The sequence below is a fragment of the Meles meles genome, chromosome 9 (assembly GCF_922984935.1).
Source record: "Meles meles chromosome 9, mMelMel3.1 paternal haplotype, whole genome shotgun sequence".
Classification (NCBI taxonomy): Eukaryota; Metazoa; Chordata; class Mammalia; order Carnivora; family Mustelidae; genus Meles; species Meles meles.
This window is the reverse complement of record NC_060074.1, coordinates 37,327,472-37,343,042: the sequence shown is the minus strand read 5'-3', so window position 1 is coordinate 37,343,042 and position 15,571 is coordinate 37,327,472. Positions and strand designations below refer to the sequence as shown.

At 38.8% G+C, this 15,571-nt stretch overlaps 1 protein-coding gene across 4 annotated transcripts in view; it reads left to right on the top strand.

Annotated features, from left to right (window-relative positions):
• Nucleotides 1–15,571, top strand: part of LOC123951053 (SPHK1 interactor, AKAP domain containing) — a 175,352-nt gene that overhangs the window by 52,110 nt on the left and 107,671 nt on the right. For all 4 annotated transcript variants that reach the window (XM_046019685.1, XM_046019683.1, XM_046019682.1 and 1 more), the window contains exon 3: nucleotides 3,235–3,342. In XM_046019685.1, the coding sequence (XP_045875641.1) occupies nucleotides 3,235–3,342 (108 nt within the window). The remainder of the gene's footprint in view (nucleotides 1–3,234; nucleotides 3,343–15,571) is intronic.

Below are 15,571 nucleotides of genomic sequence, written 5' to 3'. Positions count from 1 at the left end.
AAAGATCACAGAAAGGCAAAGAGCAGAAGCCTGACAATATGGATTTCTTTCAGTGTTAACACAAATAGATGTAAAGCCATGTTTTTTTTTTTTAATTTTTAATTTATTTTTTATTTTTTTTATATAATGTATTTTTATCCGCAGGGGCACAGGTCTGTGAATCGCCAAGTTTACACACTTCACAGCACTCACCATAGCACATACCCTCCCCAATGTCCATAACCCCACTCCTCCTCTACCAACCCCCCCTCCCCCCAGCAACCCTCAGTTTGTTTTGTGAGATTAAGAGTCACTTATGGTTTGTCTCCCTCCCAATCCCATCTTGTTTCATTTATTCTTCTCCTACTCCCCTAACCCCCCATGTTGCATCTCCACATCCTCATATCAGGGAGATCATATGATAGTTGTCTTTCTCTGATTGACTTATTTCACTAAGCATGATACCCTCTAGTTCCATCCACATCATCGTAAATGGCAAGATTTCATTTCTTTTGATGGCTGCATAGTATTCCATTGTGTATATATACCACTTCTTCTTTATCCATTCATCTGTTGATGGACATCTAGGTTCTTTCCATAGTTTGGCTATTGTAGACATTGCTGCTATAAACATTCGGGTACAGGTGCCCCTTTGGATCACGACGTTTGTATCTTTAGGGTAAATACCCAGTAGTGCAATTCCTGGGTCATAGGGTAGTTCTATTTTCAACATTTTGAGGAACCTCCATGCTGTTTTCCAGAGGGGTTGCACCAGCTTGCATTCCCACCAACAGTGGAGGAGGGTTCCCCTTTCTCCGCATCCTCGCCAGCATCTGTCATTTCCTGACTTGTTAATTTTAGCCATTCTGACTGGTGTGAGGTGATATCTCATTGTGGTTTTGATTTGTATTTCCCTGATGCCGAGTGACGTGGAGCACTTTTTCATGTGTCTGTTGGCCATCTGGATGTCTTCTTTGCAGAAATGTCTGTTCATGTCCTCTGCCCATTTCTTGATTGGATTGTTTGTTCTTTGGGTGTTGAGTTTGCTAAGTTCCTTATAGATTTTGGACACTAGCCCTTTATCTGATATGTCGTTTGCAAATATCTTCTCCCATTCTGTCAGTTGTCTTTTGGTTTTGGTAACTGTTTCCTTTGCTGTGCAAAAGCTTTTGATCTTGATGAAATCCCAAGAGTTCATTTTTGCCCTTGCTTCCCTTGCCTTTGCCGTTGTTCCTAGGAAGATGTTGCTGCGGCTGAGGTCGAAGAGGTTGCTGCCTGCGTTCTCCTCAAGGATTTTGATGGATTCCTTTCTCACATTGAGGTCCTTCATCCATTTGGAGTCTATTTTCATGTGTGGTGTAAGGAAATGGTCCAATTTCATTTTTCTGCATGTGGCTGTCCAATTTTCCCAGCACCATTTATTGAAGAGGCTGTCTTTTTTCCATTGGACATTCTTTCCTGCTTTGTCGAAGATTAGTTGACCATAGAGTTGAGGGTCTATTTCTGGGCTCTCTATTCTGTTCCATTGATCTATGTGTCTGTTTTTGTGCCAGTACCATACTGTCTTGATATGACAGCTTTGTAATAGACTTTGAAGTCCGGAATTGTGATGCCACCAACTTTGGCTTTCTTTTTCAATATTCCTTTGGCTATTCGAGGTCTTTTCTGGTTCCATATTCTTCTGCCATTTTTTGACATGATTATCTAGTGAGAAGAGGAGTGATTTCATTTTAGAATTTAGCAAATCGCCTTAATGTCTCACTTGACATAAGACAGCCAGACTCTGCTGTTGGCTTCTGCATGCGGCCAATTGTGCCCTTACACTGTCGTGGGTCCTGGAGAACTCCATGGGAAACTTAAGAGACAATGATGGTGAAATAGACAAATAAAGTCTTCCTGTTATTATAAATATAGTTTGATGGCTGGCCTCCTTGGAAGATCTCAGGGACCCCTGGGGGCCCAGTCTGCAGTTTGAGATCTACAGTTCAAGTAAAATGTGCAAGAGAACTGAGAAGGTCTGTTGTCAGTTTTAGTCCACAGTCATAGCCTAAGTTCATCATTCAAAATTACCTGCTTGTCCACTGCATGGCTCTTTGTATTCTTCTAGAAAAAGACAATGGAAATCTGTCATCTCTAGTAATAATAAACATTGAGTGGGAAAAGATTTAAAGGTAGTAATATTTCTCAGCGGGAAAAAAAAAGAAGAATTATGGAAAGATGTATGAGAATTATATTTGGTTAACTCGGACAAAAATTCACGTTTTTATCTATACAGCATAACAATCCTTTGTTATGCAGATGGAATGTAATTGAAGTGTCATTCTATTTTTGTGACAATAACCCAACTAATTAAATGTATTCTATTGTTTAAGTGAAGGTAGTGAGTCAAATATTAGCAGACGTGTACCTTAATAGAGTAGAGGGCACCAGGGCAGCATTGGAAATCTGGCATAAGTTGGGAAAAATCTTATACACTGTTTGGGTAGTGTTAAGACACATTAGAATTTGAATTGTTTGGTTATTCATGAGATTGCAACTTCAAAATGTCTTGTCACAGAAATAAAATTTTTCTTCCTTGCTTTAAAATCCAAGCCCAGAAACCAGTCATTTGTTAATCATACCTGTTTTTTTTTTTTTGACTCATGAATTCAAATTTGTTTTGCTTTACTGTGTTGTTTCAACATGGAAAATGACTGTCATGATGCACTTTACTTATTCTTAATAATTTTTGAACTTAACAAAGTACGTTAGGTATTCTGTAATAGTTGAACCCTATTAAAAAAAAAAGAATTGAACCCTGTTTTACAGACATGTTAGCAAAGCTGAAGCCGAAAGCATTATCATTTCAATAGCAGTACCACACCAAAAGGAAAAACACTACATTTTTTAAGATTAAAAATATTCCCAGAGTGCACCAACGCTACCACTAAAATGAACTTTGATCCCTATTGTCAATTGAACCATACCCCAAAATAATCATTTGAAATTTCCACAGGTTGGACATCATTGAAGTTTCCAGATACTGGATTTGGTGACAGAAGGAACATCAGTATTAACATCAATTTATTCCTCTAAAAACAACAACTGGCTGAATATTTTACACATTCTAGAGGTGCTTTTATCATGTACGTTTTTTTCCAGTATCCAGATGCTCTGAAGTGAAGAAAACACCTACAGATTCTTCAGAAAACAGCTGCTTGTTGAACTAGAAAATCTGCCGTGTAACACTAAGAAGGTTTTCTTGATTCCCTCCAGGTTCTTTGCAGCAACAGCCTGCTCGAGTCTACAGACTACTGGCTACAGAATCAGAGAACTCCCTGCCAGATCGGTTTTGTGGAAGACAAGTCTGAAAACTGTGCTTCTGTAAGTAAACACAACTCTCTCAGGGTATAATTTGAGAAAGCAGGAAGTCCGGCGCGTGTGTTCATGTTAAAGATGGAAGTTTCATAATTCATTAAATACAAGGTTAGGAAAGTATCGTTTTGAAAATGCATAATGGGTTTATAGGGACCATTAACAAAATGGCATGCTGAGCTCTTGTTTCTATTCTCATTTTGCTCATTTCAACGGGTAAATTAACCTGATCAGTTCTCTGAAAAGGAAAAAAGATGTTTATATTTTCAAAACTGACTAAAAAACAGATTCAGAAATAGAACTGGATGATGAGAAATAAGAGACCATTCAAGTGCTCTCTTGGATTCTTTTCAATATATTTTATGATTGCTGCTGGTAGGTTATTTTCTTACATGAAAATTGTATAGAAATTTTCTACCATTCTTATGTTATAGTCATTATCTGAAAACCTTTTCAACACAAGAACTATGAAGCCATGAATTTTAATATACCGGAGCTGAGCTTTACATACAAAACCTTCCTTTTCAAGGCACATTCTTATAAACAAATGTTTATAAGAAGAAATGTTCTTATAAACAAAATTATTATCTTAATATGTGGGTACATATTCTTGATAGGAGAAATCAATAATATGATTTATTTTTCCTGTTGAAAGATGCTCCTTCCTGTATGTTCTACAAAGTCACATATTTCATTTTAATTGAAATCACCTAGCCCTTATGGGGTCATAATTACAGAGACTGGGGTAGAGCATTTCCAGAGTGGAGAGAAATGTAATTCTCATGACTAAACTGAGAACTTCAGCTCTGAGCTATTCTTGGAGGTAAGTCGAATGCCAGAATTTCTGTTAAAAGAAAAAAAAATTAAAACAAAAAAAGAAGGAAGCTGAAAATGGGATGAAGAAGCTTTTTATATAAAATAGGCAGAACCAGTACTGGCAGACAGAGGATGTAAAACATTTCACACTGCAGAGTCTCATCGTGTAAGGAAAGCAGAGTCAATTCAACAGACTTATTTCAATCTCTGTTTAGGCAAATGATTTTAATCCCACTACTTCTAGAATGTTTAATCCTTTATCCAAGTAACTGGTTGCTGTCCAGAAATCTTTGGGGAAAACAAAGGGGATTAGGTGGCAGGTAATTTAATAGTGATAACCTCCCTTTACAAATTCACTTCTGAGGTAAGTTAGAAAATGCAGGCATTTGTGGATACAGGCTTCTAATCACACAGCTGTCCATTGTAAAAGGGAGAGAAATGGAGGGTAAAATCTCTCCAGCTACATTCTGGAAAAAACTGTCATCTGAGCAGCTCCTGTATTAAGAAGTCTCTCCGGGCCCCTGGGTGGCTCAGTGGGTTAAAGCCTCTGCCTTCGGCTCAGGTCATGATCCCAGGGTCCTGAGATCGAGCCCCGCATGGGGCTCTCTGCTCAGCAGGGAGCCTGCTTCCCTATGTCTCTCTCTGCCTGCCTCTCAGCCTACTTGTGATCTCTGTCTGTCAAATAAATAAAATCTTTAAAAAAGAAAAAAAGAAGTCTCCCACTCAGAGGGACACCTTGGCTGGCTCAGTCCGTTAAGCATCAGACACTTGATTTCCGCTCAAGTGGTGATCTCAGAGTTGTGAGATGGAGCCCTGAGTTGAGCTCCACACTCAGCTGGGTGTCTGCTTGAGATTCTCTTCCCCTACCCCCACGTCAATTAAATAAATAAATAAAACCTTTAAAAAAGTGAAGGCTCCCACTTGGAGAAAGCATGAAATTTGGGGCACTAAAAATTGTGCCGTGGAAGGTGAAGAGGTCTTGTTGAATCTTTTTATTTTGGGATCTGGTTTAAATATCTGTAATTAGAAATGCTAAATTTATAGCCAGATTAAAGATTACCATCGGATCTCCCTAAGTGAAGAGAATTGTCCTCCCACTCCCCACCAATCCCAGTGGATTCAAATTCGGGTTTAAAAACCATATGACTTCCTTTTAATTCTTTGTCCCTTTGTAGTGTCAGATGACAATAGTGAGGTTGAGCTGATTCATCCTGCCTTTACAGTTCTTTCTATTCTTTCCAAAAGGAGAAAAACCCAAACACTAATAAAAGGTATACTGGAAATTTTGTTTTCCCACATGTTTATAAAAATTACCTATGACTCTAAAGCTAAAAGAAATTTTGAAATCCCTATTTTGTAGTCCTAAATTGTCCTAATCTCTCAAAAGTATCCTTTAATTCCTTTTTCTTAAAGTGTGAATCCTTTCTTTTTGACTTGGCACAGATTTCTAGGATGAAAAGAGGAAACAGCGTCCAGAGCTGAAGGGAAGCAATTCTAGAGGGAAAACAGAGGTGAACCATGGAGATATCTGGTCAGGACCAGGACCTTTTAATCAAAACAATACATAGGAATGACCAAAATGGTCAGGATTTGGGGGGGGATGGGTTTTTTTTTTTTTTTCAAGATTTTTATTTATTTGACAGAGAGAGAGAGAGATCACAAGTAGGCAGAGAGGCAGGCAGAGAGAGAGGGGGAAGCAGGCTCCCTGCTGAGCAGAGAGCCTGATGTGGGGCTCGATCCCAGGACCCTGAGATCCTGACCTGAGCCGAAGGCAGAGGCTTAACCCACTGAGCCACCCAGGCGCCCCGGGATGGGTTTTTTTTTTAGGGTTTTATTAATTCATGTACTTTATTGCCTTTCAAAAACAAGTTCTCCATGGCAGGATGAAAATGAAAGGTATAATTTAAGGGAAAAATTACTGTATTTTAAAATAATGTCTTTATCCAAGTTTCATTTAAAAATTCAGTTTAATAAAATCATCCCAAAGCAAAATCTCTTTTCAAATAACCAGAACAGAATCTGAGAAACCTGTAGCAATGTTAGCTCATATTTTATCACTTTGTGCTCTATTCATAGCTGTGTTAATCATTGCTTCTTTAACTGCTTTCTTCCCGATCAAAATTAGCAGCAAACTTTTTCAGATCCAACTTCTATTGGCTTAGGATCCAACATACTTAAGTCCAAGTGTCTGGACTTGCAGTTTCTTAGAACTCAGAACCTCCGCATACCAACATTTTCTGAATTCAAGGTATCCACTTAAAATTTTTATTGAGGGACAAACTCAGACTTGGAAAACCTTCAGGGTGTGGTACTCATGGGTCAGTATGACTGCTCTCAAGCGTCAAGCAATGAGTTTTTTTTTCTTTTCTTTCTTTCTTTTTTTTTTTTTTTTTGTGTTACTATTTCAATAGAGAACGTCATTCATTTCACAGTTAAAATGAAGAGCCTTAATGAAAAGTAGTTTGAAGCAATCATATAGGCACACCAAACAGGAACAGCTTGGGAGGAAGTCTGGCTCGAGCAGCCCCCTAGAGGTCACCCTTGAAAGTTTTTCACTAGGTATCAATTATAAACAACTTGCTTGGGGTTTTGTTTTTGTTTTTTTAAGATTTTATTTATTTATTCGACAGAAATCACAAGTATGCGGAGAGGAGGGCGTGGAGAGAGCGAGAAGCAGGCTCCCTCCTGAGCAGAAAGCCTGATGCAGGGCTAAATCCCAGGACCTGGGATCATGACCTGAGCCGGAGGCAGAGGCTTTAACCCACTGAGCCACCCAGGCACCCCCTACTTATATTTTCCTAAATAGAATTCTCCTCTCAAACTACATAATTTCATTTTCTTTCTGATTTGTCTTCCTGGAAAAAACAAACAAACAAAAAAACAAAAAAAACCATACACCAAACTTAACCTTCAGAGTCTTCTTTTTAACCTGATTTTTAAAAAGATTTTATGTATTTATTTGAGAGAGAGAGAGAGAAAGCAGGGGAAGGGGGAGAGGGGGAGGGAGGGAGACAAAAAAACCCCGAGCTGAGTGTGGAGCCCAACGCTGGATTCCATTTCACAATCTCAAGACCATGATCTGAGCCAGAATCAGGAGTTGGATGCTTAGCTGACTGAGCTATCCAGGTGACCCTAACCTGATGATTTAAAAGAAGGAAATGTGGATGAGGTTAATGGAATTGGAAGCTAATTTCCAAACCCAACAGCTGAGACATTATCTTAATAGAGATCCTTAACACAAGGAGTAGGAATTGGACTTTTCAAGTCTCTTGACTTTTTTTTTTAATTTAAAACTAATTTAGTTACTTTTTAATCTGATATTACCCTTTGCTATTTACTCACATTTAATTTTTTTTATTTTTCAGAAATCTCTTTTGTTTTAATGCTTCATTAAAATTACCTTGACAATTCACATTATTTCTACTTATAGTTACTGTCAGAATCTTTCCTTACTAGTCATTTTAAGACTTGGCTATCGTCCTGCAAATAAATTACACCCTCCAGTGTGCATCTTAATTGACGAATCACAGTATTTGAAAATGTGTTACATTTGCCTTCAATTCTTTTTTTTTTTTTTAAAGATTTTATTTATTTATTTGACAGAGAGAGATCACAAGTAGGCAGAGAGGCAGGCAGAGAGAGAGAGGGGGAAGCAGGTTTCCTGCTGAGCAGAGAGCCCGATGCAGGGCTCGATCCCAGGACCCTGAGATCATGACCTGAGCCGAAGGCAGAGGTTTAACCCACTGAGCCACCCAGGTGCCCCTGCCTTCAATTCTTAAATAAACAAATTAAATTCTCAGGCAGGCTTCAACATCCCACACATGATATTGCAAAACTATGAAGATATTTGACAGCTGTTCAGCGAGTCTCTGATGTCAATGCAGCCCAGTGACCAAAATGACAAAATGGTATCTTGGATGACTGTTCTTTATTCTATATTATTTCTCAAAATATTTCTATACAGGGGCGCCTGGGTGGCTCAGTGGGTTAAGCCTCTGCCTTCAGCTCAGGTCATGATCTCAGGGTCCTGGGATCGAGCCCCATATCGGGCTCTCTGCTTGGCAGGGAGCCTGCTTCCTCCCCTCTCTGGCTGCTGCTCTGCTTACTTGTAATCTCTCTTTCTCTCTCAATCTGTAAAAAAGAAAAAAAAAAATTTAAAAAAAAATATTTCTATACCAAGTCTATTACAAAATTTTTAAAAAAGGTAAGTTAAGGAAGAGACAAACACTCCACTTGATATGTTGGTCTATGGAAAAATCTAGACTTCCATGATTCCGGAAAAATATAGTAGAACTATGAAGGGATATTTTACATTATCTAGTCCAGGTGTTTACCATGCTTTCTAGCAACTTTAATGTTTTTTTCCTTAAAAAATCAGGTTTGGAACTTATTTTTAAAATTCTTTAATTTTAGACTTATTGCAAGAATTCCTAGAATTCCCAGATTCCCTGCATACTTACATTTTACTGCCTTTGTTTATCATCCTTCCCTTTGCGTGTGTATATGCATCTATGTGTAAGTGTCCATATAGGACTTTTTTTTTTCTAAAACTTTTGAGAAGGATCTGCAGACACAATGTCCCTTTACCCCTACATACTTCAGTGTGGAATATAAATATTTATTTATTTTTTTTTTTAAATTTTTTTTTTAAGATTTTATTTATTTGACAGAGAGAAATCACAAGAGAGGCAGGCAGAGAGAGAGGAAGGGAAGCAGGCTCTCCGCTGAGCAGAGAGCCCGATGAGGAACTCAATCCCAGGACCCTGAGATCATGACCTGAGCCGAAGGCAGCGGCTTAACCCACTGAGCCACCCAGGCGCCCCGTGGAATATAAATATTTAAAACCAGGCTTGAACCCGGAGCTGCAGAAACCCTTGTTCAGGCTCATAATTTGGTACCAACTGCACAATAATGTTCTTTAAACATTTATTCAACAATTTTCAAGGAGAAATTAATGCTGCCCCCATAAAAGTGAAAAATCAAATGCTGAGTGGAAGTCAGCCAGACTGAGCAGAACAAAAGCCTTGTATTTAAGGGAACCCACTCTCAGGAGGCAGTGTAGGGACTCTCAGGGGTCACTTGCCCACCTGAGAGGGAGCTCTTGACCCTCAGCCCTGTAGGTTATTCCTGCCAATTTCATCCAGGACTGCTCTTGAGCAGAAGTTCTGGTAAGTTACATTTTGTCTATGTTGATTTCCAGGGGTTTTGGTACCCACCCCCCAAGCATGATTGATCCAGAAGAACTTTTTGGAGACTTGCTTCTTAATCCAGCCCTAGATGAAACAGAGAAAGCAAGGCATCTTGGGGTACAGTCGAGCAGATGCCCACAACTGGTCTGTGTGGCCTCACCTGGCCCTGGGCAGTAGTTCCTGAGGCTTTCTGGGAAATCCACAGGTCCCAGAGAAAAGTTTTGATTCTCAATGAAAAAAGTTCCACTAAACTTGACCAAGCTTCTAGAAGTCCATGAATAAGAAAGAACACTTTATGGTAAAGCATGACACAGAGGGGTGATAGATAAAAGAACCACCACCAAAGCAACCAGGTGGCTCTAAATCCGTAAGGTCACATGTGGGAAACTGACACTTAGAAACATGATAAATTGAACTGAGGTAGAGCTTTTCTTTTTCTTTTTTTTTTAGATTTTTAAATTTATTTATTTGACAGAGATCACAAGTAGGCAGAGAGGCAGAGAGAGAGGAGGAAGCAGGCTTCCTGCCAAGCAGAGAGCCCAATGCGGGGCTTGATCCCAGGACCCTGGGATCATGACCTGAGCCGAAGGCAGAGACTTTAACTCACTGAGCCACCCAGGTGCCCCTGAAGTAGAGCTTTGATGTAACTTGAGGTCTACACCTACAGTGTGTGGCCAAATAGTACAGTAGTAATATGGGTGTAGACGTTAGACCTAGTCCGTACATTTATCAACGCCATGGATCCTGAAACTAGGAGGGAGTTTTTACAAGTTTATTTGAATCGAAAATTGAGTTCATATTCTATCACTATGTTGTAGGTAAAATGGTGCACAATAAAAATTAAGATCCTTGATTATCTTTAGTGGCTCAAGGAATTACAGTGTATATCTAAGGATTAGTTAAACAGGTGGAATAAGACTTCCAATAATTCATAATATGAAAAGGAATTAAGAGGGAAATCTAGGTCATTATTTGTATGACTATTTAAGCTCAATGCAACTCCAGAAACCAGTTTTTAAATGCTTACACTTCAGTAAACAATAGAAACAAAATGAAAAACAAAGTAACAAATGTGTGTGTGTGTGTGTGTGTGTGTGTAGATAGCCTCATGGTGTTAGTCTCAATGCATAAAGAATGATAAAGAATGGCCAGAATTTATTATGAAAAAGTGATATATCCGATATCAAAGTTGGCAAAAAGCCAAACATAAGAAATTCACTGAAAGGGCATCTGGGTGGCTCATTGGATTAAGCAGCTGCCTTTGGCTCTGGTCATGATCCCAGGGTCCTGGGATCCAGCCCCACACTGGGTCCCTGCTCAGCAGGGAGTCTGCTTCTCCCTCTTCTTCTGCACTTCTCCCCAACTTGTGCTCTCTCTCTCTCTCAAATAAATAAATAAAATCTTTAAAAAGTTCACAGAATAATACAATTGTTAATTTAGACTTGAAAAAATAATTAACTGTTCTAATAACCAAGGATAATCAACTATAACTATTATAGAATTTGTTTCCAATAAGGTGGTTAAGATTGTAAAATTATTATATCGACTGTTGATGTAAGCACAGTTAAGAGGGCCCTTTCAACAGCTGACATAAGGAGTGGAAATTAACAGTTAGTATAATATTTCTGAAGAAAATCTTTGTAATGTGTACTATCTAAAACATTTTAAATATTTATGACTATCGATCCACTTCTGGAAATATATTCTAAAGAAATGACCAGAGTTACATGGGGACTGATGTAAAATACAGTCAACTTGCAAAGTAATGAACCTAGCACAACACACCAGACTGATTTAGAACATGGACTCTGGAGTCAGTTGCTTTGATTTGAATCCCACCTCCCTTTTCTAGCTGTATAATCTCAAGCAAGCTGTTTAGTCTCTCTGTGTCTCAGATTTCTCATTTGTCAAAGGGAGATGTTATAGTATTTCTCTTGTGGATTGTAAGGATTAGATGCATTAACATGTTTAAAGTTTTAGAACGGTGCCTGCACATAGTAAACATGATTAGGTATTCAGTGAACTCAACAACATGTGATGGCAAAAAATAGAAAAATCTTGCATGCCCCATAATATAGGAATGGTTAAATAAATGTTGGACATTTATACCATGAAAATCAATTCATTCTTTATAAAGGTTTGTGAATAAAAATATTTCAGCACATGAAAAGAAAGGCTCATGATATAATTATGTATAAAAAACGGCTCCAAAGTTGTATGTAATATATATTAAATAAGACAGGTTAATAAGTTGATTGAAGGAAAGAGAAGTCAAGAATAAGTACTATGGTGTGTCTGTTGGCCATCCGGATGTTTTCTTTGCAGAAATGTCTGTTCATGTCCTCTGCCCATTTCTTGATTGGATTGTTTGTTCTTTGGGTGTTGAGTTCCACATCACTTGGCATCAGGGAAATACAAATCAAAACCACAATGAGATATCACCTCACACCAGTCAGAATGGCTAAAATTAACAAGTCAGGAAATGACAGATGCTGGCAAGGATGTGGAGAAAGGGGAACCCTCCTCCACTGTTGGTGGGAATGCAAGCTGGTGCAACCACTCTGGAAAACAGCATGGAGGTTCCTCAAAATGTTGAAAATAGAACTACCCTATGACCCAGCAATTGCACTACTGGGTATTTACCCTAAAGATACAAACATAGTGATCCAAAGGGGCACCTGTACCTGAATGTTTATAGCAGCAATGTCTACAATAGCCAAACTATGGAAAGAACCTAGATGTCCATCAACAGATGAATGGATAAAGAAGAAGTGGTATATATACACAATGGAATACTATGCAGCCATCAAAAGAAATGAAATCTTGCCATTTGTGATGACGTGGATGGAACTAGAGGGTATCATGCTTAGTGAAATAAGTCAATTGGAGAAAGACAACTATCATATGATCTCCCTGATATGAGGATGTGGAGATGCAACATGGGGGGTTAGGGGGATAGGAGAAGAATAAATGAAACAAGATGGGATTGGGAGGGAGACAAACCATAAGTGACTCTTAATCTCACAAAACAAACTGGGGGTTGCTAGGGGGAGGTGGGGTTGGGAGAGGGGGAGGGGGTTATGGACATTGCGGAGGGTATGTGCTATCGTGAGTGCTGTGAAGTGTGTAAACCTGGTGATTCACAGACCTGTACCCCTGGGGATAAAAATACATTATATGTTTATAAAAAAGTAAGAAATAAATAAAAAATTAAAAAAAAAATAAGTACTATGGTTTGGGCTTGAGCTCCTGGAGGGATGGAGGTTTCATTGACTGTAATGGTGGAGCAATTTGGGGTGGAAGGAGGAGGATGGTGCTGAATGTCTTTCAGTCATCCAAGTAGAAATGTCAACTTGGTAGCTGGGTGTACAACTTAGTGTTGCTGGCAAGATCAGATTAAGAGATAGGAGTTGAGGGTCTTCTCGGGGACCCTCAGAGAGTAGAGAAGATCAGTTAAAACAGAGAGGGTGTGTAGGTAGAAAAAAGGATTTGCAACTGAGCATGGGGTATTCCAATAAGTTCTCAAATGGTGATCCCCATGTCCCAGGGTCCCCCCCAAAAGAAAGAGATTATTATTTAAGCATGTAAACCTGAGTTTCAAATACAAAATGGAGCGTTTTATGTATCCTGATATTTTTGTGCTTAAAGTACAGTCAGATGAATAAACCTGAGAGTACTTTTAAACCTTGATATTCATACCATTTCTTAACTGTTTCTCTAAAATTCATTTTGACAGAAGAATGCATTATTAAAATAGCTTAGAATAGCTTTCAGTTTCAAATTTCATACAATTCCTGCTATTATAGCAATTTTCCTCTGAGTGGAAAGCCTATCAATCAAGAGAAACTGAAAACAATAAACAATGTTCCTCATTAAATACCTTTCAGCTTCAAGGATATTGACTATATAATTTCTATTTCTTTTTAGTAGAATTGTTTGTTTGGATCAACATGTCTTTCTTAATCAGTTCTTCCAGAATCCCAAGAAAACTAGTTAGAAGTAATAGCATTTCTTTTTTTTACAACTTAGAGCATCAAGTTTAAAAAAAAAAAAAAGAATATTTAAAAAAACATTTTATTTATTAATTTGACAGAGACACAGCGAGATAGGGCACACAAGTAAGGGGAGTGGGAGAGGGAGAAGCAGGCTTTCCGCTGAGCAGGGAGCCCCATTCGGGACTGGATCGCAGGACCCTGGGATCATGACCTGAGCTGAAGGCAGACACTTAATGACTGAGCCACCTAGGTGCCCCAAGAAGAAGAAATTTAAAAAGTGGGCCTCACTAATGATTACAGTAGGAGGTAGGATGTCTGCTTTTTAGGTCAGAGCCTTTGGAATACTATTTCTCTCTTTTGTAACCACATAAGCTCAACCTCCAGGTTTATTAGGAAATACGAAAGTAGTAAGAGAAGAATTTCTGCCCTTCCGTATTTGAATATTACTCTTATTAAGACCAGAGACAACGCTTTCCTTACATTTCAGCAGTACCAAGCACAATGGCTGGTCCATAAAATCTGTCATGATGAAATTGGGTCGGATTACCTCAAGGCATTCAGTGTTCTTTTCAGAAGCATCTGAAGTGGCCAGAAGGGACTAAAGAAAGTTTGCCCCTTGCTAAGCTGTGCCTTAGGTTTCGTTTAAAACGATAATTCAGCAGACAACCTAAGTCAATAGTGGCTCTGGTAGCTTTATTAGGCGCACAGGGATGATTTCTTCTTAAGCAGGATCAATCAACTTTGACCCTATTGTTGGATTAGGCTGGATGATTCTTTGTTGTAGGGGCAGCTTTTCTGTGCATACAAGGGTATTTAACAGCATCCCTGGCCTCCATCCAGTAGATACCAGTAGCATCTACTCTCCAGTTGTAACAACCAAAAAATGCCTCCCGATGTTGCCAATCTCTCCTGGCTGGGGTGGTGGATGAAGGGCAAAATCTAACCTGGTTGCAATTGCTGCTCTAAAGTTTCTCCAACTTAACCCCTAGTCTCTCCTAAAGTATCTGCTATTCATAGGCTTCAACTTGAGTTGCCCCTCATGCCTGCAGAGCCACGGAGGGAAAGTAAAGCCTCCACTGCTCCCAAATGATCCTCGCTCACCTGTTACCCCCACCCCCATCAATGGCCATATGCACTGGGAGGGAGGACTGAAAAAGAAAATTCATGGAACAGTCAAAACCAGTTCAAAATACCTACCTGTGGATCAAGGTCCATTAATTTATGACTGCTGCTCTACCATACATAGAATCCAGTATCACTGGAATATCCCAGACAACCAATTTTTAGATCGAGGTGTATTACATTTATTTACAACATATCTTGCTTCTTTTATCAAATACAATGCAGTTACATAACAGATAACATGAAAGCAACAAGAAAGAAAAGCACCCTAATTCTGATGCCTAATGGATCCACTCTTGGTACCCAGATTATTTCTTTGCACCCTTTCCCACCACAAACCAAAAAGAACAAGCATGTCAGCCCATCTCAATTCCAAATGAGAATATGGACCCTGGGTTGAAGGTCTCATTTTCAAGAGAACTCAGAAATTTTGTTATCTACATGAAATCTGATTTCTAAAAATTAAGCAGTTATAAAATTTTCTTTCAACGTTGTATGAACAAGACAGAGCACATCTATGGGATAGAACGAACCGGTAGGACTCATTTCTGACAGCTGCCATTTCATCTGGTGAACACCTGGTGTCATTCTTGTTACCTGCCAGTTTCTATTTGCATTTGAATTGAGGACTTCCTTCACTGAACAATCCCTCAAATGCTTTCCAGCTCAAAAATTGTTAGTGTAGGACCAAGTACATTATTACAACCCTCTTTCTCACTACCTAAATTAGCTTGTCCAGGTTTTTACCACTCTCCATGAATAGACAACACCATCTTCTTTACTCTCTGAAAGATGATTTGGAAAATAAAGTCTTAACTAATCCGGAAAATAAAGGACAGTGGATGTCAATTACGTCAACTTATTTCCTTTATTCATATGTGTGCATATACGTGCATATATTCATGTATGCATATACATATAATATATACTATATATTTTATATATAATAATATTATATAGAATGTATTTCTGATGAAAGTGTTGTTCTAGTACATAAACAATTCACTTCATGAACACCCAACCAAAAAAGAGTGGTCCAAAAGAAAAAAATGAATCCAATAGGTATATTTGGGCCCAAGCATCCACTTCGAGACGCTTCACCATCTGCCCTGTCCA